This window comes from Lactuca saligna, chromosome 4 (assembly GCF_052625555.1).
Source record: "Lactuca saligna cultivar CGN05327 chromosome 4, ASM5262555v1, whole genome shotgun sequence".
Lineage (NCBI taxonomy): Eukaryota > Viridiplantae > Streptophyta > Magnoliopsida > Asterales > Asteraceae > Lactuca > Lactuca saligna.
In genome coordinates, this window is record NC_136420.1 from 164,627,205 (window position 1) to 164,650,140 (window position 22,936).

A 22,936-nucleotide genomic window follows, 5' to 3' on the forward strand; every position below is an offset into this window, starting at 1 on the left:
TCCGTCTTCATTCTTAATCAACCAATATGCACCAAAAATCGCAGCTCCTCTTGAAATGGAATTGTAGGAGCCTTCAAGGTAGAGATTACGAACACCCTCTTCTTTCTAGATCCATCGCAACCTCCTTCTCTCGTTCTCCTATTCGACGAACCCAAACTTCCCTACAAAGTCTCTTTTCTGATACTTATTCTTCCCCTATGAGTGAAAATGAGAGAAAGAGTGAGAGAGAGAGAGAGAAAGAGAGAGAGAGAGAGAAAGAGCTAGAGGGAGAAAGTGAGTGAAATCGAATCGGGTTATTGAGTAATGACGACAGTGAAACCTGATGGTTGCTGCCACCTGATCAGTTTGTAGCAGGTTATTGAGTCACAACATTGATTGTACATAAATCCATCGGAAGCCCTAGATGACCATCAATTGTAACATAAGTATTTTCCTTTTCAATAACATAACACAAGTCAGTCACTTTAAGTTGTTGAGCAACTTAACTCTGCAGTAGCAAGCTTAGATCTTCAATATTTTCCTCCCCGAATATAACATAGGTTTTAGAGTTGGGGCATTTGAAGACATTAGGTTAGAGATGTAAAACATCATCAATATAGATACCTCTTAAATGTCATTCTCATAATAGCTAAATCACTAACATAAACAAAAATTAGCTTACATTTTTTGTTCTTTTTATGGCGACTCTGCTCACACCAAGAACAATTGTTGCATCCCTAACATCAAATTACGGCTTTTTTTCTCACTATTGCTCTGGTTTGAACTCTTATTACCACAAAACAAAAACCCAAACACACTTTTCGACAAACATTTATAACAAAAACCACAAATTGTTTTTAGATCAAAGATGATATTCAAAGTATTATCATGGGAATAGAAGCACAAAACCGAACTGCAAGACAACAAGATTCGAGCTTCGAAGTTCAGGTCGACATCGATTTCAATTTCATATACTGAGGTTAAGGGCAAAGTGTCGATTTTAGATTCGACCTTCACATTTTTTCTTTACCAAGTAGAGAGCATCGGATGTGAGGTGTAGCAGGGAGGTGGTGTCGCCAGAGGCATCACCGGAGCTGGTGTCGACGGAGATGAGGTGTCGCAGGAGGTGGAAAGCGACAACGGGAATGAAGGCTACGATCACATTATTTATTCGTAAGTTAAGGAAAAAGGAAAAAGTGACATATATCTAGATTTGATTTTTAATTTTGAAAAAAAAAATTAAAACACCTATATTAAGGCTAGCTTGTAACCCGGATAAAATTGTGTTCAATCCCTTAATTAGAACGTAAATTTTTACTTTAAGGACCAACTAAACACAAAACAAAAAAAAAATTAAGTGAATAATATGTAAATTCGTTAAATTTTGTTGTACTATATAGTGTCACACCCCAAAACCGGAACGGCGGAAACGTTCTGGGGTAGATGACGTCATGTCAAGTATCACAACACATGCATTATAGTAATCAAAGTACAACAACCATTGCATTAATAGTAATAGTTTTACATGGTTTACATTACAATACATCAGAATAATACAAGTAATAATATAGGTGTAGCTTGGTACTAAACTGTCTTCGTCAAAAGCTCTGGCGATGTACCTGTCTAATGCTGACCTGAGAATACAAGTTATTTGAAAAGCGAGTATCAACATTTTTACAAATGCTGGTGAGTTCATAAGTATTTAGTGTCATTTTATTCAAATAACTTTAATAAAAGTGGTAGTTTTAGAGTATTCATTAAATTAGTGTCTTTTCCAGAAAATCCTATATTTTCTTTAATAAAAGCAGTCTTCTACCAAGACTGGATGGAGTTATGTGGTAAAAGCAGTTTCCCTTAATCGCTATCATTATCAAAATACAAAATTTGATTATTAAAGAAAGCAAGAGAAATCAAGGAAATAACATATGCCTCAACAGTGAAGACTGCTGACTAAGGCAAAAGGAATCATAGACTCCAGGAGAGTATCGAACAAACGACACGCCTGGCTCAGTCTAATCAAAGGGAGACACAGACCCCAGACGGTACCAAATGAAAGGTACAGCTAGCAAGGTCTAAAAAACAGAGAATACAGACCCCAGGCAGTATCAGATGAAAGATACAGCTAGCAAGGTCTAAAACAAGGAATACAGACCCCAGACAGTATCAAATGAAAGATACAACTAGTAAGGTCTAAAACAGAGAATCCAGACCCCAGACAGTATCGAATGAAAGATACAGCTAGCAAGGTCCAAAAACAGTGTGACTCTGAGAGTGGGTTTCCAGCATACAGTGTAAAATACCGTTACCTTAAGGCCATGAATTATAAGGTAACCTGGGATACTCGTAACCATACTAACCAACACTAGAGTACTTGACGCCCTGCAAGCGTCTATATAAACTATGACATTTGTCACCCTTTGGCTTGGTAGGTCGTGGACTGTAGCTAGCAGTCAGGGTGCGGGGGTGTCAATCCCGTATAAATTTATACACACAATATCCGCTCTCTCTACAGGAGACTCTGGTTACCAACTAGACGACGGAGAAGGCCATGTCCCGAAGATGCATCCCCAAATAGTGGGTAGTGGGTTTCCAATATAAGTGTTGAGCTAGCGGTAGACACTCATAACTGAACTGACTAATGTAAACCTGTATGTCTATGCTTGTATACATATTATATAACTAATGAATCAAATGACCTTCGGATGGACATCCGATCCCACCAGACCACATCTCAACGAAGAAAAGGAAATAGGGCGAATAAGCATTCCTAAGTCCTTCAACCATTATTTATATACATCTATACAAGCATAGGCATACATCCAACTACGTTTGAGTGTGTAACAAGTGGAAACATATCGTGAAGTATAACCGAATCGTGATGTATAACCGAATCGTGATGTATAAGCGAATCGTGTGGAATAACCAAATCATGAAGTGTAAACGAATAGTATGGAATAACCAACTCGTGATGTATAAGCGAATCGTGAAGCAAAATTGTCATCAAGTATAAGTGTACCCTGAAATGGAATCGTTAATAGGTATAAGTGAAACGGAAACGAGATCAAGTATAAGTGAAGAGGAAGCGCATCACTAGGTAAAATCGTATCAAATAGGAGTTTAAACTAAGTAGATGTAAAGCGGCGGTATCAAACAAGTGAGGGTATATAACGTGAAAGAAAACCTTGATGAAAACTTGGGAAAAACCTTTATACTTAAGAAAATCTCAACTTCGTATTCTTTGGTAAAATAAGTTTGAAAACCTTTAGAAATCCTTTGGGAAACCTTTATAAACAAGTTTTAATAAAACTTTGATAAAACAATATAAGTAAGAGATTTGAACAAGTGAAAACATTTTAGAAAACCATTTATAGTATCCTACTCGGTAAAACAGTTTACAATGTGGTAAATCCTTATGCATGCGGGTTATCAATCACATGTGATTGATATGATAACTGGCATGTTTAACTTGTATTCCCCCCTATAAAACATGTAAAAACATTTAAAAGGTTCATTCAGGGGTATGAACTCACCTAATGTAAGTAGATCCGACGGAGGTGCCGATTGGGTGCTCGGTGTCAAGTAAAGACTTGAATACACTTAGTGACCTATTAACATATGATAACATATGTTTACATACAATTAGTATATATAATACCAATTAAACAAGTATACGCATCCTAAAGTGCAAAAAACACTTTGATTAAGTGTTTGGGGTGTCCCGGGTGACATTTAAGGGCTTAAATGGCTTAGGAATGGAGTTTACTCTTCAAGAGTAATCTCTATATATGGAGTTCATGGCCCTGGGACAACTCCCCATGAGTTTACGGCCGTAAAATCATGATGAGGGTGTTCTAGGATGCTTAAAGGCCTTATCTCAATTGTGGAATTTTGCTAGATCCAAATATAAAAGGTATGAATGGATTTAAGGCACTTAAATGGACCAAATGGGAGTTTACGGCCCTAACCAAGGGAGTTTACGGTCGTAAGCTCTTAAGGACATGTTTCTTGGGTGTTTTAAGGGCTTAAGTGATTGAGAATAAATCCTATGTATTTTTCCAAGTCAAATGGGGAGTTTACGGCACCATTTAACCCCTTTATAGGAGTTTAAGGCCCAGCTACCCATTCTTGAGGGGTTTACGGTCGTAAGCTCCTAATGGAGTTGTTTTAATCATGTTAAAGGTCCCTTACTTGTTAGTGGTTGCTTCTTGAATTTATTCTAAGGCCATTGGTGTGTTTAAGCGGCTTTTAAACACTCAAAACATGAGTTTACTCCCCATAATGAGGAGTTTACGGCCCAAGGATATTCTTGGGCAGTAAACTCATGTTTAGTCCCCAAAATGATAGTCCAAGGTGTTCTAAGTCCGATTCCATAAGCCTACAAGTCATATCTAAGCCTTAGGGACAATTTGCAGGGGTTTTGGGCCTTAAAAACCCCATTAAACGGTGTTCACGGTCCAAGAGTGTTCTTGGGCCGTAAACACATCATTTGGTCCCTAATTTATGTTTTAAACTCGAATTTGCAGGTTATATAAGTTATATAACAAGTTAGGATAGTTTACCTACTCGTTTGGGGCTCGAAACGGACGATTTTTGGCTCGGGAAAAAGTTGTAGAGAGAGAGAATTTAGAGAGAGTAAAAAGGTGGAAATGGAGTTTACTCTCCCTTATATAGGGGCTGGAGTTGGGGCTCAGTGGGAATCTACCCGATACTGCCGTTAAACAGGGCTTTTGGTCGCACCCGATTTAGTGATCATAATAAAATTAACTTTTTCCAATTTAAATGGAAATGGACATTATGCGCTTTTACTTTATTTTATTACGACGAATAACAGCATAGAATATAAATAAAGAAAACATTTATTTATTTTACGACCTCAACTTAACATAACTTTTATAACGTGGAATATTTCGTCAACGGAAACGGGGTAATGTAACGGAATAGGCTTTGGGTTGTCACATCATCCCCCCGTTAGAGGGAATTTCATCCTGAAATTCAGGTCCAGGCAAGGAAGTAAGTATGAATGATAGAGGCAGGAGGGTACTTCCTATTCGGTTTGTCCTCGCATTCCCAAGTGAACTCTGGTCTCTGTTTGTCATTCCAACAAACCTTCACCTACGGGATGCAGATTCCATCTCGTGTAGTTAGCGAGTTTCGACTGGTGTATCTACGAGGTTAGGGTTCTCAATGGTTTCTATCAAGATGAGTGGGATATGAAGAGTGACTTCGGGCAAGCACTTATCAAGTCTAAGAAGTGTATCGATAGGGTGTGAAACTTGTGGAATATCCGAAAGTAGTAGTGGTCAGACGAGGGTTGGACCCATCTCCGTAAAGGATCTCGGACGGTCCTTGTGACAACCCGATATTTCAATTCTTTGTAATGGCCTAATAGGTCAAGTATTGTAAACATTTTTGAGTTAATAAAATTAACTTTGATAATAAAATGTCCAAAAAGTTTCTATTTAAATTCTTCTATGTTTAAATATCATTAAACCATGATCGTACGTAAAAAGAACGCCCAAATCCGACTTCGTATATTGAAGTTATGATTTTTCCAAGTTCAGCTTAGCAACAGACAGCTAAAAACTCGAATCGGAGATCGAGCGACATTTGTCCGGAATGACCTAAACGAGAATCGAAGGTCTCGACAATGGTATTTCAACGGTAAAAAGTCTGGCAAAAACCGACGTCAGATAAAGAAGTTATGAATTTTTAAAGAAATTCCTTAATCACGTCATTTTGATAATTAAATAATAAAAATAATTTCGGAATTTTCCAACGGAATCTAAACGAAAGTTGTAGATCGTAGTCTCACCTTCGCGGGGATATAAAGAACGTCGAAAACGGAGTTCGTATGAAGGAGATATGAATTTTTGAAGTTTGATAAATAATTTATATATAACTTTTATTAAAAATGTTGGTAATATCCGAAGGGGAGTCAGCCTAGGGCCGAAGTACGCGCTGCGTACCTTCGTACGCCCCGCGTACTCGAGGCCACGGCCTCGGATCGTCCACGTCGCCCTATGCGAAGCTACCCGAACCGCCGTCCCATCCGAAATACGTAAGCGATGATGTACGGGTACGCGCTGGGTACGCCCATACGCCCCGCGTACGGAGGCGGTTCAGCACCCCTATAAAAGGGATGATAGCCTTTCCGAAAATTTTGTTCATTTTCTCTCTTTCTCTCACGATCTTGCCTCGATTTTCGTGCCCGTTCAAACCCGAAGCTCTGGTCTTTTTGCTCAAGTCCCGAGGGTCGATTTTACTCCCGGGATTCCCAAGAATCCCAAGAAAAATCCGTTTCCCGAGACGAAACTCTGCCCGGTTTTTCGATCTTGCTATCTTCAAACTTCCAAGTGAGTTCATACCCCTTTATTCAACCTTTGAAATGCTTTTAAATGTTTTAAATACTTTATGGGGGGAATGCAAGTTAAACACTTATAGTTATTGCTTCGATCACATGTGATTGCATTAATCACATGTGATTAATAACTAGAAAACCAATGATTTTATCACTGTTCAAACTGTTTTACTTCAAAATGTTTTACAAACTCTTTTACTTATCAAATGCTTTTATTTAAGCTTTGTTTTACTACTTATAAATTGCATGCCCATATATGTATAGATATATAAGTAATGTTTAAAGGGCTTAGGAAGGCCGTCCGCCCTATTTCCTTTTCGCGCACTGAGATGTGGTCTGGTGGGATTTCGGGTGACCATCCGAGGGTCGTATCAATATTAGTTATATATCATATATACATGTATAGACATAAAAGTACTTCCATATTCATACTTATCAGCACATCATTAGTAAGTTACCATCGAGGTAGCACAGGATCATACTACTACAATTTCTAGATCAACGAGTCAGTTCATTCAGGAGTTAATACTTATTACTAAGAGAACATATACAACGATACTAGAACAAGTAACATTATATTGCATATACACGAATACGTTAACAATTGTGATCCACTGTATGGGAGCATGTCTTAATTGTCATGACCCGAGTTGTAGCCAGAGTCTCTTGGAGGGAGAGCGTGAGTTTGCGTATAGATCTATACTGGATTGACTATCCTACACCTCGCTGCTAGCTACAGCGGGACCGACAGGTCTGCGGGTGCCAAACGCCATACCTTATTTTTCGACTATACGTTGTCGTTGTTACCAGTCGATAGTATGGTGCAATTTATCACATGATACCTTAATATAAATCTGGTTTAAGGTAGTTAGTACAGCAGTAGTTCCTATAAAACAAAACTACAGTACTACAATAATTTACCCATTACATTTTGGTGATAACCTCACTCAAACTTTAATGTACAAACTATATTTTGTTAAAAGATAGTTACACTTGGGAAATTACACACTTTTACATCAAACGAGCATACAAAACAGTTAAGCCTTGGTAGAGGGCTACTTTAACAGAAAATATAGGTTTTTCTGAGAGATTCAAACTTTTACAAACACTTACATACATTTACAACTCATACTTGTGACAGGTTCAAACGTTTTGATAACAAACATCGACACTAAAATACTTATGAATTCACCAGCTTAATGCTGATAAACTCTTTCAAAATAACTTGTATTCTCAGGTCATCAGTAGACAGGTACCGATGCTAGCTTTTGAGAAGATGGAGTGCATTCAAGACTCATCATATTATTTTGATTTACATTATATTTTTGGTGTCTAAAACTGTACAGAACACGCTTGTATTAAAATTTTATATTTAATGCAATGGATGCTGTTGTTTGCTTATTTACATTTACTGTGTTGTGATACTTTACATGACGTCCTCCGCCCCAGAACGTTTCCACCATTCTTGGTTTTGGGGTGTGACATTCCTAAGCTCTCGGAAGGGTAGAGCTTCTCAGTACTTAGAACATAGTGTACTTCTATGGCAAGATCATCACTGGTGTGATCGTCATTCCGAAGTTCCTAGCGTTCTCTCTCATACTGGAAGTGTAGTCCTTCAGGTTGTTTCTATATCATCGAATGGATTGCGTGTCTATGGGTAATTGTTTGTTGCAGAGTGTCTATCTCAATCTTGTGAAAAATGAACCTGCACTTCTGATTCTTGAGATATTTCCAATGGAAACTCTCAGGGTCGGGGAGATAGGGTTTCACCAAACGAGTGTTGGACTATCTCGGGAAGTGGTTCTACTATTTTTGCATGAGATAGTATTCGTGGAACACCTAATAGTCCAATGAATCTCTAAGACTTTGGTTTTTTCTAGTGCGGAAAGCGCATGCTCCTGCATAACCCCTCGACTAACACCAAGGCTGGTGTCGAGTCTATAATCTCTTCGGGATCTGGGTTATAAGGCTTAACGCAACTACTTTCGTACTTTGATCAGGTATTCTTGGCTACAAAGGTTATCCTGTGGTTCTCGGTATTCTAGTGTTTGCTTTGGAGAATGCAGTCTATCACCTACAAGGCGGCGGTGACTTCCTCCATGCGAGAGGGCGGAGGATCCTAGGCACTACTCTTCTGTAACGGGGTGGACGAAGTGCCTGAGTAGTGCGAACACCTTCTGCAACTACTCTTCCGAAGGTTCTGAGTTTTCTCAATCTAGGTCAAATCTAGTGAGTATAGGTTCCCATCACTCGGAACTTTAATCTCTTTACTAACTGAGGATGTTAGTTACTATGTGGGCTTAACCGATATGACAACAAATTTCGGATTTGTGATCATTATAGTAGCTCAACCCACAGTGGTTCTCTTGACTCCCGCTCCTATTTTATGGAATAGGATGAAAGGATTTGCTATGAGGTTCGTGGTAGAGCTCATAGTTGGCTTAACCACTAATACTTGGTGTATGCAAGCCGTATATAATTGAGGTCGGCAGGATGTTCAGTTGTACGACTCCACCCCAGACCCACAACCCAACGAGGAACAGGGAGTAGGGAGGAAGCACACATCTTAAATCTTTTTTATCTCAACTATATACCACCTTTATGCATATACCTGGTTATAGTGATCAGTCCCCTGAGTTCTATCCTCTGGGTTAACGAACCTGATGTGCGAGGTGCGAAGGGTCTTTCTGGGGGATCTACGGAGTATGCTTCGGATGTTTATCGTCTTCTGGAGTATCTTGCAGTGTCTTTCGCTTCGGTTTCCATATGACTAAGAGGGATCGGTCAACAGCGTGCGGTACCCTTCTCTTGTGTACTTCGGAAGGTTTGAGATAAGAGGGACGACTGACGGATCATATTAGGTTTTATTATTCTTATTTTGTTTAGGTTCGGAAGAACCTTTATCTGCTGAAATGGCTTACAGAGAAAGTTTTTTTTACACAGCACTAGGGATTTACACATGGTTGTACTACGTCAAACCATGATCGATAGAGTCGTCGAAATTGGCATACTTCGACATGACATAACATGAGGATCGATAGAGTCATGCACCGAACAGGCACACAGGTTCTAGGCGTCTCGAGTTTCGTCCTGTGTATCACTGTCGCGGATACTTGGACTGATAGAGTCGACGCGGAACTATAGAGAGTCCTAAGTGTTCCTAGTAGAGTACCTTGTCATGAATGGATTCTCACGAGGCATTTCTATAATCGCCTAACATATACTAGTCATGTATAATTAAGGTGGGGAGGACTGTTGACTGAGTGACTCCGCCCTAAATCCACAACCAAACGAGGAACAGGAAATGAGGCGGCATTCACTCACTCTAGGTCTATCCATCTTAACTATACATGGACGTAACGTATATGTTTAGCCATTATAGTTTTACCTGATGAATTTTAAATTTTATAACAGTGTTGCGACTTTCGCCTTAGTGGGAAAATATTTACATTTGAATTAGTCTTTTAATGTTTTTAGTTTAGTTATCTGAGATTGAGAGACGAACCAAAAATCCACTGGGTTCCTTGATGCTTCTCCCTAAGCATTAAAGTTAGACTTTTCATGTGCCCCTATCGTTTCTCCTGTAGCAGTGATCCTTAGTATCCTCCCGTCTGCGTTGGAGTTCTTTATTATTGGACAATCCCTTTTGAGGTGTCCCGTCTCACCGCACTGATGACATGGTTGGTTCGTACTGGTATTGGTAGTAGGAGTGAGGTGCTTAGTCAGAGTTACGTGGACACGAGTGCCCTCCTCGTTCCTCCACTTCGAAAATTTTCCTTTAAAGATTCCGAATTTGACACCACTATTGTGTGCAGGGTTGGACCCGATGTCGGGGACTTGTAAAAGGGGTCGTGCAGGCGCTGGAAGGGTGGGGGTTTCCACTTGCTGCCGTTGCGCAACAAGTTTGTGGAGTCGTTGGTGCTCCTTTCGAGTGTGACGATTCCGTTTCCTCTTCTCTGTTTTACCACTTTTCCTGCTCGTGACTGTCGTCATTGGTTGGCTTCCTAGGTTTGGTCTTGTAGGTGTCGGGATGGAAGGGTTGGTAGGGGTATTGACTGCCTCAGCTCGTTGCCCTTCGGAAGGTCCTTGAGCCGAGGTACTTCCTTCCTCGTTTTTGAACTTTCTCTTTAGTAAAGTTGGCTGAGGTGCTTGGGTGATTGGGTATGCGGTTGAGGGTTGCTGTTGTCTGTGGCCATGATCGGAATTCCCGATAAGGCTCTTGCTAACATTGGTGTTGTTAGCATTCAGCTGAGCCCTAACAGCTGCAACGGCTGCCGAGACTACAGCCTGGAACGTAGCTTCATCGAGTAGGAGAGTAGGTTTCTTGCTAGTGGATTAGTTACGCTTGCTTGGAGGCATGGTTTTTCCTACACGGAAAGAGGAACACAAGCTGATGAGAGACGAAGGTTAACCCTGGACGTATCAATCCTCACTATGTTAGGCCTAAATTTTTCCCATGCCTCGGATAATGGCTATATGAGTTTCGATCTACATCTCTATGATGTAGTCCTGGTATGCAAGGTAGGAGTATGAGTATTGGAAAGGCCATAAGATGCGAGTTGTTCCTACTAAGTTACCTTTATACTGGGAAAGGTTTCACTCTCCGACCTGGAGAGATTTGAGAACCGTTCGGAACGAAGACCGTAGGAAGAGAGGCTCATGAAGGCTTATGGCTAAACAACCTCGACAGAGGTGTGGGGATCCGCTCTAAACGTGTTACTGGCAACGGGAAAAGGCGATTTACCTAACACATATCGTGAATAGTGTGACCACTAACTCACTAAATTGTATTATTTTATGGGTGTATTATCGTGACTAACATGAGGAAAAGTCACTTCTCGGGTTCCATGTACTAGCTCCCTCTGTCTTTCTTGTATCCCTAACCGGGACCGGTGTTGGTTTCCTTCGGGTAGTTACCTAGGGTTCTCTCCTCGTACGGACATATTGAATTTCTACTCTGGCTTCCTTCTGATTCCGACTCTGAGTGTCATCACTTCATGATGGATGACTAGAATCACGGAAGTTTAGGCGAATTTCTCACCAATGTCCCTAAAACATATAGACACTTAGTGATTTCAATAGTCTAGATCTAGTTCATTTATTTCCAAACTGGAAATCTTCTCAATGAACTTCTTCGGGGCCGGAATCAACTCTTCTGTCGAGTACTGAAGTGGGTAGGGTTTTCTACAGGGTTCGTGCGAGAATGGAAATGTCTAAAAAGTCCTAAGAGATTATTAACATTTCACTGAGTGATCCATATCGAGTCCTGCTACGATTACATAGAGTATACAAATCATATATAACTTAGATCCGATAGGCCTTCGAATATGTGATACTACTCTAGATCCACATCCCAACGAGGAAAAGGAAATAGGGCGAAACCACACATTCTTAGCCTATGGGATCCTTATTATATATAACCCTGGGAGTATATTCTCTGTAATTGTAGGTATATCAATAAGGATCGTTTTAGTTCTTTACGCAAGGTTAGTTATGGATCCTAAAATTCCCCTATGGTATTTTAACTCTTGTTTGTTTCTTATCTTCTGATTATGATTCTGGGATTAATTTAAGTCTTTTAGTATTCCAAAAATACTCATATAGTATTTTAAACTCTATGTTTGGCTCTAGCATTCCTAGTTGGTAAGTTTCAAACCTGTTGTAACACCACTATCACTCCCAAGCACACGTTCATCGCATCTCGAATAAATGTAGTTGATCAGGTTACATTTATTCCAGCGTACGATTACATAATTGCCCAGGTTTGACTGTAGTGCTCAACATCCGAAGACTTTTATTCTTGTTCTTCTTGTGATACTTGTGTTCGAGTGTTTAGATTCTGGATGTTCTTATACTTTGGTAAAATATGGTTATATTTTAAAGTATAATTCTTGGTTAGAGTGTTTTATCCCTATGTATTTATAAGTTGTATATCTTTTATGAATTGATATACTTAGCTCACTATAAACAATGCTCTGATACCAATCTGTCACACCCCAAAACCGGAACGGCGGAAACATTATGGGGTGGATGACGTCATGTCAAGTATCACAACATATGCATTATAGTAATCAAAGTACAACAACTATTGCATTAATAGTAATAGTTTTACATGGTTTACATTACAATACATCAGAATAATACAAGTAATAATATAGGTGCAGCATGGTACTAAACTGTCTTCGTCAAAAGCTCTGAGGATGTACCTGTCTACTGCTGACCTGAGAATACAAGTTATTTGAAAAGCGAGTATCAGTATTTTTACAAATGCTGGTGAGTTCATAAGTATTTAGTGTCATTTTATTCAAATAACTTAAATAAAAGTGGTAGTTTTAGAGTATTCATTAAATTAGTGTCTTTTCCAGAAAATCCTATATTTTCTTTAATAAAAGCAGTTTTCTACCAAGGAGTTATGTGGTAAAAGTAGTTATCCCTTAATCGCTATCATTATCAAAATACAGAATTTGATTATTAAAGAAAGCAATAGAAATCAGGGAAATAACATATGCGTCAGCAGTGAAGACTGCTGACTAAGGCAAAAGGAATCATAGACTCCAGGAGAGTATCGAACAAACGACAAGCCTGGCTCAGTCTAATCAAAGGGAGACACAGACCCCAGACGGTACCAAATGAAAGGTACAGCTAGCAAGGTCTAAAAAAAGAGAATACAGACCCCAGGCAGTATCAAATGAAAGATACAACTAGCAAGGTCTAAAACAAGGAATACAGACCCCACACAGTATCAAATGAAAGATACAGCTAGTAAGGTCTAAAACAGAGAATCCAGACCCCAGACAGTATCAAATGAAAGATACAGCTAGCAAGGTCCAAAAACAGTGTGACTCTGAGAGTGGGTTTCCAGCATACAGTGTAAAATACCGTTACCTTAAGGCCATGAATTATAAGGTAACCTGGGATACTCGTAACCATACTAACCAACACTAGAGTACTTGACGCCCTGCAAGCGTCTATATAAACTATGACATTTATCACCCTTTGGCTTGGTAGGCCGTGGACTGTAGCTAGCAGTCAGGGTGCGGGGGTGTCAATCCCGTATAAATTTATACACACAATATCCGCTCTCTCTACAGGAGACTCTGGTTACCAACTAGACGACGGAGAAGGCCATGTCCCGAAGATGCATCCCCAAATAGTGGGTAGTGGGTTTCCAATATAAGTGCTGACCTAGCGGTAGAGACTCATAACTGAACTGACTAATGTAAACCTGTATGTCTATGCTTGTATACATATTATATAACTAATGAATCAAATGACCTTCGGATGGACATCCGATCCCACCAGACCACATCTCAACGAAGAAAAGGAAATAGGGCGAATAAGCATTCCTAAGTCCTTCAACCATTATTTATATACATCTATACAAGCATAGGCATACATCCAACTACGTTTGAGTGTGTAACAAGTGGAAACATATCGTGAAGTATAACCAAATCGTGATGTATAACCGAATCGTGATGTATAACCGAATCGTGATGTATAAGCGAATCGTGTGGAATAACCAAATCATGAAGTGTAAACGAATAGTATGGAATAACCAACTCGTGATGTATAAGCGAATCGTGAAGCAAAATTGTCATCAAGTATAAGTGTACCCCGAAATGGAATCGTTAATAGGTATAAGTGAAACGGAAACGAGATCAAGTATAAGTGAAGAGGAAGCGCATCACTAGGTAAAAGCGTATCAAATAGGAGTTTAAACTAAGTAGATGTAAAGCGGCGGTATCAAACAAGTGAGGGTATATAACGTGAAAGAAAACCTTGATGAAAACTTGGGAAAAACCTTTATACTTAAGAAAATCTCAACTTAGTATTCTTTGGTAAAATAAGTTTGAAAACCTTTAGAAATCCTTTGGGAAACCTTTATAAAAAAGTTTTAATAAAACTTTGATAAAACAATATAAGTAAGAGATTTGAACAAGTGAAAACATTTTAGAAAACCATTTATAGTATCCTACTCGGTAAAACAGTTTACAATGTGGTAAATCCTTGTGCATGCGGGTTATTAATCACATGTGATTGATATGATAACTGGCATGTTTAACTTGTATTCCCCCCTATAAAACATGTAAAAACATTAAAAGGTTCATTCAGGGGTATGAACTCACCTGATGTAAGTGGATCCAACGGAGGTGCCGGTTGGGTGCTCGGTGTCAAGTAAAGACTTGGACACACTTAGTGACCTATTAACATATGATAACATATGTTTACATACAATTAGTATATAATACAAATTAAACAAGTATACGCATCCTAAAGTGCAAAAAACACTTTGATTAAGTGTTAGGGGTGTCCCGAGTAATATTTAAGGGCTTAAATGGCTTAGGAATGGAGTTTACTCTTCAAGAGTAAACTCTATATATAGAGTTAACGGCCCTAGGACAACTCCCCATGAGTTTACGGCCGTAAACTCATGGTGAGGGTGTTCTAGGATGCTTAAAGGCCTTATCTCAATTGTGGAATTTTGCTAGATTTAAATATAAAAGGTATGAATGGATTTAAGGCACTTAAATGGACCAAATGGGAGTTTACGGCCCTAACCAAGGGATTTTACGGTCGTAAGCTCCCAAGGACATCTTTCTTGGGTGCTGTAAGGGCTTAAGTGATTGAGAATAAATCCTATGTATTTTTCCAAGTCAAATGGGGAGTTTAGGGCACCATTTAACCCCTTTATAGGAGTTTATGGACCAGGTACCCATTCTTGAGGGGTTTACGGTCGTAAGCTCCTTATGGAGTTGTTTTAATCATGTTAAAGGTCCTTTACTTAGGCCTGTAAACGAACTGAACGTTCGGCGAACCGTTCGTGAACTGTTCGGTGGGAAGTTCGTTTATGTTCGTTTATTTAATAAATGAACGAACATGAACAAAAATTATCGTTCGTTTAGTTAAATGAACGAACATGAACAATTGTCTCGTTCGTTCATTTATGTTCGTGAACGTTCGTTTATGATGTTCATTTACGTTCGTTTATGTTCGTTCGTTTATGTTTATTTATATTCATCTATATTCAATTATTTTTTATTATATTGCTATATTATATGTTCGTTTATGTTCATATATGTTCAATTGTGTTTTTTTATCTTTGTTCGTTTATGTTTGTTCGTTTATGTTCGTTTAGCATGTTCACGAACATAAATGAACGAACATGAACAAAGTAATTTGTTAAACGAACGAACATGAACAAGAAAATCTCGTTCGTTTATCCGTTCGTGTTCGTTTGTTGTTAGGCTAACTTAAACGAACGAACATGAACAAAACTTTGTTCGTGTTCGTTTGGTTCGTTTACAGCCCTACCCTTACTTGTTGGTGGTTGCTTCTTGAATTTATTCTAAGGCCATTGGTGTGTTTAAGTGGCTTTTAAACACTCAAAACATGAGTTTACTCCCCATAAAGAGGAGTTTACGGCCCAAGGATATTCTTGGGCAGTAAACTCATGTTTACTCCTCAAAATGATAGTTCAAGGTGTTCTAAGTCCGATTCCATAAGCCTACAAGTCATATCTAAGCCTTAAGGACAATTTGCAGGGGTTTTGGGGCTTAAAAACCCCACTAAACGGTGTTCACGGTCCAAGAGTGTTCTTAGGCCATAAACACATCATTTTGTCCCTAATTTATGTTTTAAACTCGAATTTGCAGGTTAGATAAACTATATAACAAGTTAGGATAGTTTACCTACTCGTTTGGGGCTCGAAACGGACGATTTTTGGCTCGGGAAAAAATTGTAGAGAGAGAGTTTAAAGAGAGAGTAAAAAGGTGGAAATGGAGTTTACTCTCCCTTATATAGGGGCTGGAGTTGGGGCTCAATGGGAATCTACCCGATATTGCCGTTAAACGGGGCTTTTGGTGCCACCCGATTTAGTGATCGTAATAAATTAACTTTTTCCAATTTAAATGGAAATGGACATTATACGCTTTTACTTTATTTTATTACGACGAATAACGACATAGAATATAAATAAATAAAACATTTATTTATTTTACGACCTCAATTTAACGGAACTTTTATAACGTGGAATATTCCGTCAACAGAAACGGGGTAATGTAACGGAATAGACTTTGGGTTGTCACATATAGTCGTGGTCACGAAAAAAGTAGAAAAAAAAAATCATTGAAAGAGAATAAAAGGTTTGTGAGTGAAAAAGAAGAAAAAGAAGAAGATGTTTTTAATTATCCTAATTGTTTATAGCAAAAACCTCAAAATGTTTTTCCCATCGTATTTTTCTATTAACTTTACTAGGATGTAATTATCCCAATTTATTAAATTGGTTGCTTTTTTTTTGTAGTATTATATTCTATTTAACTGCACTTATTTTTTTTTTTTTTTGGTTTAGCAATTTGATTTTGAAAAGCGAGTAACGTGAATGTGTATTTCGACTTGATCTGACGTCATAAATTTCAAAGATTGATATTTACATCAAGTTATTATATTTTAATTGATCTAATTTTCTGATGTATGTATATGTTAATCATTTCAATTGTAAGTTTATGTAGTAGTCATTCCATTAGGATTAAGTTCATCTTGCAATATAATAAACCTAATGTTTGAACTAATATATCATATATGTACGACGGTAATTTTGTTCGGATCGGTAAATTCATGGAAAAGAGGCTATCAATAATTGTTGATATGATTGTAAACGAAATGAACGTTCAATGAACCGTGTTGGAAAAATCGAAGACCAAAAACACCGAACTCGTGCAAATCTTGGTCTCAATGACAAAAATCAAAGACAATATTCTAACAAACCGTTCGGCGGAAAGTTCGTTTATATTCAATTATTTAATAAATAAACAAATATGAACACAAATTCTCGTTCGTTTAGTAAACGAACAAACATGAACAATTGTCTCTTTTGTTCAATTATGTTTATGAGTGTTCGTTTATGTTGTTCGTTTAGGTTTGTTTATGTTCGTTTGGTTAAGTTTATTTATGTTCCTATATGTTGAATTGTTTTCTTTTATATTACCATATTATATGTTCGTTTATGTTCATATATGTTCGATTGTGTTTGTTTATCTTTGCTCGTTTATGTTCGTTTGTTTGTTTTTTCATTTAGTATGTGCATGAACATAAATGAACGAACATGAAAAAAAATAATTTGTTAAACGAACAAAATGAATAAGAAAAATTGATCGTTTATCCATTCGTATTTGTTCATTTGTTCGACTGATTTAAACAAATGAACATGAACAAGTCTTTGTTCGTGTTCGTTGGTAATTCGTTTACAGCCTTAATTGTAGATTAAAGTTTGTTCAACTTTACAATTTGTTTAAAAGAAACAATTAGTGGCAACAACTCAAATTTTGTATCTTACATTATTATTTATTCACTTATGATTACAACTATATTCATATATGATTAAGAATTTACATAATTTTTTATATATACTTTGTGTTTTATTCATTTATTATGATTACAATTATATTCATATACCATACAAAGATAAACTGATTTGACTTGAGTTTTTCTGACTCACCAATTCACACCCCGTTTATTATACCAGTTTAATATACATTATTATACAGGTCGTGTTTGGGTTTGAAATAATTTTGCTGGTTATCCTGTAAACCGGTTTTCTTTATTAGATTAAAAAAAGTTAATAAAAAATATATTTATTAAATAAATAAGAGAGTATGAAAAATAAGCAAAAATGTAATATTTAAATTTCTTTTCCCTTGGTCGGTTTTTCCTAGGTCTAAATCATGTATTCAATATTCATGTTCTCGTATGCTCACAACCACCTGGTCTCGGTCTTTTACAACGATTCAAACTTCAATTGAAGATTTATGCATCACATATTCAAGTTATCATCGATTGAACAGACAACTCAAGACCACCAGCCACTCGAGAAGTATGCACCCATGTCCTCTCAAGTGGTTATGTGGGTCGTGTTCGGGTTTGGCTTATCTAGGTTGGTGTTGAGCAAAACTACACAAATATTTATATGGGTCGTGTTTTGGTTGATCTTACTGACCAGCCAACCTGCGACCCGTGAACCCAAATACGTCATGATTGCTACCCTACTAAAACACTATTGGTATGTATTATTTATATTCGGAAGTATTTGTTCGTATGATCAAACAAGAACTTTGTGATGATCAGCACATTGAAAATATAGGGGAGGAATTCCTAGCTCTTAAAAGGGGATATGTACATGGTCCCTACATTCAAGGTGCAAAGTGTATGTTCGTTTAGTGTCAAAGTTATCATCAGGTTAACACTTTTCAGTAAGCTCTTCCTTAAATCCTCCACATACCAAAAATAATTCTTAGTTCTTTGTAAAAACTTAAGGATGTATCCAAAAATATATACTTTTCTGTACATAAGTTACATCTAGTCTTGTGCATATGCTATCATAGATTATTGAACCTATTTTTGAAGCATACAATATGTAACCCATTCTTTTGATCTCATAATATGTACTAGGACAGTATGGTTTAGAAAGAACGGTGGCAGGCAGCATGGTTACAAGTCCTTGTTTTAAGTTCTCATTTGAAAAACGTAAAATGACCTTACCAATGTATCTACTTCGACTTAATAATATAAATCGTTAAGATCTATCTATATAGATTCTTATTTCAAGTATGCATGTCACATCCCCTAGATCCTTCATTTAAAATGATTTACCAAGATAAGACTTGGTGTCTTCCAATGTAGGGATGTCATTTCAAATTAACTATACCATCTACATAGAATTAGAAAAACAAGGACAAATTACACGAATGGTTCTATGGTTTGGGATAATCTACACGTTTGGTTACTAACTTTTTTATAACTCGAATCATCCTTATAATTTGATTTGTTATGATTTTGGTCCCTAGTTGACTTAAAATGTCTAGATTAGCCTTAATGTATTTTTTTATTTTATATTTTATTAAACAAAATCATTTTAAGAAATATAGGATTCCTACCCTCCATTTTTAAGTCACACTTATTTAGTCTAACCAATTCCTTCAGGCACTTTGTTAGTTACAATGAACTCCTAAGATCATCTTCATCCTTCTCTTTCCTTCAGCCTCTTTGTTAGTTACAGTGAAGTCCTACCCTCGCCATACCATCTCGCCAACACCACTAGTTAACTAGTCGTCTTTACTCTAGAAGTGAAAAATATATAATCCACTGGCTTCTTCTTAAACCACCACATCAGAATATACCGAATAACTCCTGAGTATTTTTGGCGAACATTAATCTCACCATTTTTCTTCTCCTACTGGTTTGGTAACCCGACTAACAAAAATTTCACCCATATATCTACCACAAAACCTCAGCAGTTTCTCTCTCTCTCTCTCTTTCTCTCTCTCTCTCTCTCTCTCTCTCTCTCTCTCTTTCTCTCTCTCTCTCTCTCTCTCTCTCTCTTAATCTCTACTTCAATATAACACTCGACTTTAAAACAAAGTACACCACAAAAAATTAAACTTTTGAAAAAAACACGATGTACACTTATATTAAACCATAATATACAGTTAGTTATCATAAGTATCAAATACTATAATTTATATTGACTCGAGTCTCGTGTTACCATCTCTTCACAATGACTTTGCACCATTAACAAATCTACTTGAACCAGAAAGTAACCAGAACAAATATAACATAAGTTACATATATTTTAGTTAGTAACCTACAAATCATGCAGGCATAATCTCAACACCATTATAAATATCCCCTTACCCCAACAACATAATTCCTTTTAATTAATCATCAAAAGCATATATTTTACCCAATAAGAATTACTGATAATTACACCAATATATATTTTTGGACATTTTTTACTAAATTTCTATTATTTCCTAACTCACTAAGTGCATCTATTCAACTATAGTGTAGGACCTAGTAGATGTTGCTACCCAAAGTACTTCATACTCTACAATTAATATACCACCTATTACCAGACACTCAACTTAGGGTGGACCTAAATGCCATGAGTAAATATCATATTGTTCAAGTTGGATTAAGGTATCTAACCTCGTAACTAAATTGATATATACTTGTAATTGAAAGGAAATTCCTTTTTGGGTTGCCCTCATAACTAGAAACTGATTAGAATATCATTTGGAGATAGAGGAAATTATTTATTAGTTTATTATATGATTAATAAATTAATTAGAAATATTGATAATTATTTTCGAATTAGTCAGAATTAAATTGAAAATTAATTTAAGAGTAATTAGAATTAATTGAGAGTACAAAGGATGAGCTACAATTATTCAATAAATGAACAAAAGAGAGGTTCTAGAACCTTCCATCAAGTGGACGGTTTTGGGGAGCCCTATTAGGGTTTCTAGAAGCCTCATTTGGATAATTAGCAAATTAGATAACTAATTAGTTTGAAATATTATTATTATATGTTCAAATTTAAGATTTTTTTAGGATTTTCTATCACCTTTATAAAGGGTTATAACCCTTGGAATTTCCGACCATTACTTCTAAGAAAAACCCTAGCCGAAATTCCACATCCCCTCTCCTCTCTCTTCTTGTCTTCTAGTTAGTAAGGTTTATGTGTAAACCATTCGAGGTATCATACGTTTGGTGCTTGATTTATGAAGACTAAAGGAAAGATTCAAAGAATTGCTTGCTATTACAATTCAAAGGTATGTAACCCTATTTTATAGATTTTGATTTTACTAGGGTTAGGATTCTTGTTCATTATATGTTGCTATCAATGTGTGAAGACATAGACCCTTATAGGTTACCTGTAACCTTAATTGTTAAGAGGTTTTCCGTACAGAAATGAATGTTATAACCTCTAAATTCCATCAGTTGTGTATCAGAGCTTTGACTTATAATTGATTTTACATGGGTTGAAACGAACAAAAAAAATTCAAAAAATACACACTGTGCCTTACTGTTTTTTCGATTTTCATGCCTTTATCATCCTAATTTGAATATAGATTAATTTATATAATTTTCTAGTTTCTTAAACCGTTAAAATCCTATTTTTTATGTGAAAGATATTATAAAAACCCTAATTTGGATTTTGAGGAGATAAACGTGGAAACATAATTTTTAATTATAAGATAATTAAATTGAATTATCCTTTTATCATTTTAATAATACAATTAATCAAATGATTAATTAAAAGTTAAATCCATAATTAGTTTAATTATTAATTAATTAAATATCTAATTCAAATAATTAATATTTAAACCTTCTTTTTAGTGAAGCGACAAAAAAACTTGATTGTGTCCTAAGGCGTCAATGGTGCCTGGAACATAAGCGTTTCGCCGTCGATGAAGATTCCATTTAGGAAATATGTTTTCTTCCTTAGAACTTGCTATCTTTCTCCATCATTTGTCTACGTAATCATGATAGAACAATTTTCTTTTAGGAAATAAAACTTGATATCGATATTTATCGGTGAATAATTATAAATGGATTTTCTAATATGTGCTCTAAGAACACATAATCATTAATTATATAGATTATTAATAAATTTTATATTTAATTATTGTAATATTTTTTATAATTAATGTGTTTAACATTTAAAATATGATAATAATTATGATTATGACACATATTAGAAAATCCCAATAATAAAATGGATTTTAGATGGCAAATAGTCATTCCAAATACAAAAGTGATGTATCTTCCACATCCCAAGAAGTTGGTGTCGAAATTACCTTTTCAAATGGTATATGAGTTGTGAATCAAAATTTACGAATATCTCTTGAAACGTTGACAATTTGACTTTCACTAACAAGTGTCATTTACTTTATAAACAAAATCTTTCTCACTTAAAGCATGATGAAAGAATATTAAGGAAAACATCTATGAATACATATGTATATATTAGCTTCTTATAGTCTTACGAGATGTAACTACATTATAGAGGCTTATGCGTCAGTAGCTGATGGCGTAGCCTTGGCTTCGGCTTCTTCAAGAAGTTTTAGGATTTCTTCTCGTTTTACATTGAGTGCTTGAATCTTGGAACCAATCTTTTCAAGCTTGGCTTTTAGTTTGGCTGGATCATTTTTATCTTCAGGATTCTTTTCCTTTTTATCCTTTTTATCCTTTTTCTCCTTCTTATCCTTCTTTTTCTTGTCCTTTTCTTCTTCTCCATTTTGGGCGTCCTTGAATTTCTCTTCCTTTTCCTCTGTCTCTCCCATTTTTTAACCTTTTAAATTGAATTTTTGGTAATATTGATCAATTCCTGAAAGCAAGAACAATATTGAATGAACTTCAAAAATAAAAAGAAAAAACCATGCTTAAAGTTGAATCACTAACCTAGAAATACAAATCTTTAGGGGGGTGGTGGATAAAAGTGACCTCAAGAGCTTCTAAATACTAATAAAAAAAAACTTTGAACTATTATTGGATTGAAATGATGGAATGAAAACATACAGCATAATCTATGGCTTTAGATATTTTAATACCCCACAAATGGTGCATTACCAACTATACGACTTCTGGTTTAGGAAGTTTTGAATTCATAATCAATAAATTTAAGATTTTAAGTTGGTATTCATTGGGTTAAATTAAATTTTTATTTATACCAAACGTTAATCAAGATAAATTTATAAAAAAAAAAAAAAAAAAAAAAAAAAAAAAAAAAAACAGCATTAGTTTGTATTATTCAAAATTAAA

The 22,936-nt window shown here is 36.3% G+C and overlaps 1 protein-coding gene across 1 annotated transcript; it reads right to left on the reverse strand.

The window, feature by feature from the left end:
• Positions 1–21,967: 21,967 nt before the first annotated feature.
• Positions 21,968–22,679, reverse strand: LOC145038902 (uncharacterized). The gene is made up of 2 exons (XM_078987121.1): positions 22,577–22,679; positions 21,968–22,502 (listed from the first exon to the last, which is right to left on the reverse strand). Exon 2 carries the CDS (start codon positions 22,456–22,458, stop codon positions 22,186–22,188), a length of 273 nt encoding a protein of 90 aa, XP_078843247.1. The 5' UTR covers positions 22,459–22,502; positions 22,577–22,679; the 3' UTR covers positions 21,968–22,185.
• Positions 22,680–22,936: the final 257 nt, after the last annotated feature.

What these genes read in the sequence shown, in the direction of transcription:
- LOC145038902 (XM_078987121.1), bottom strand. Translation starts at nt 22,458, where the DNA reads ATGGGAGAGACAGAGGAAAAGGAAGAGAAATTCAAGGACGCCCAAAAT.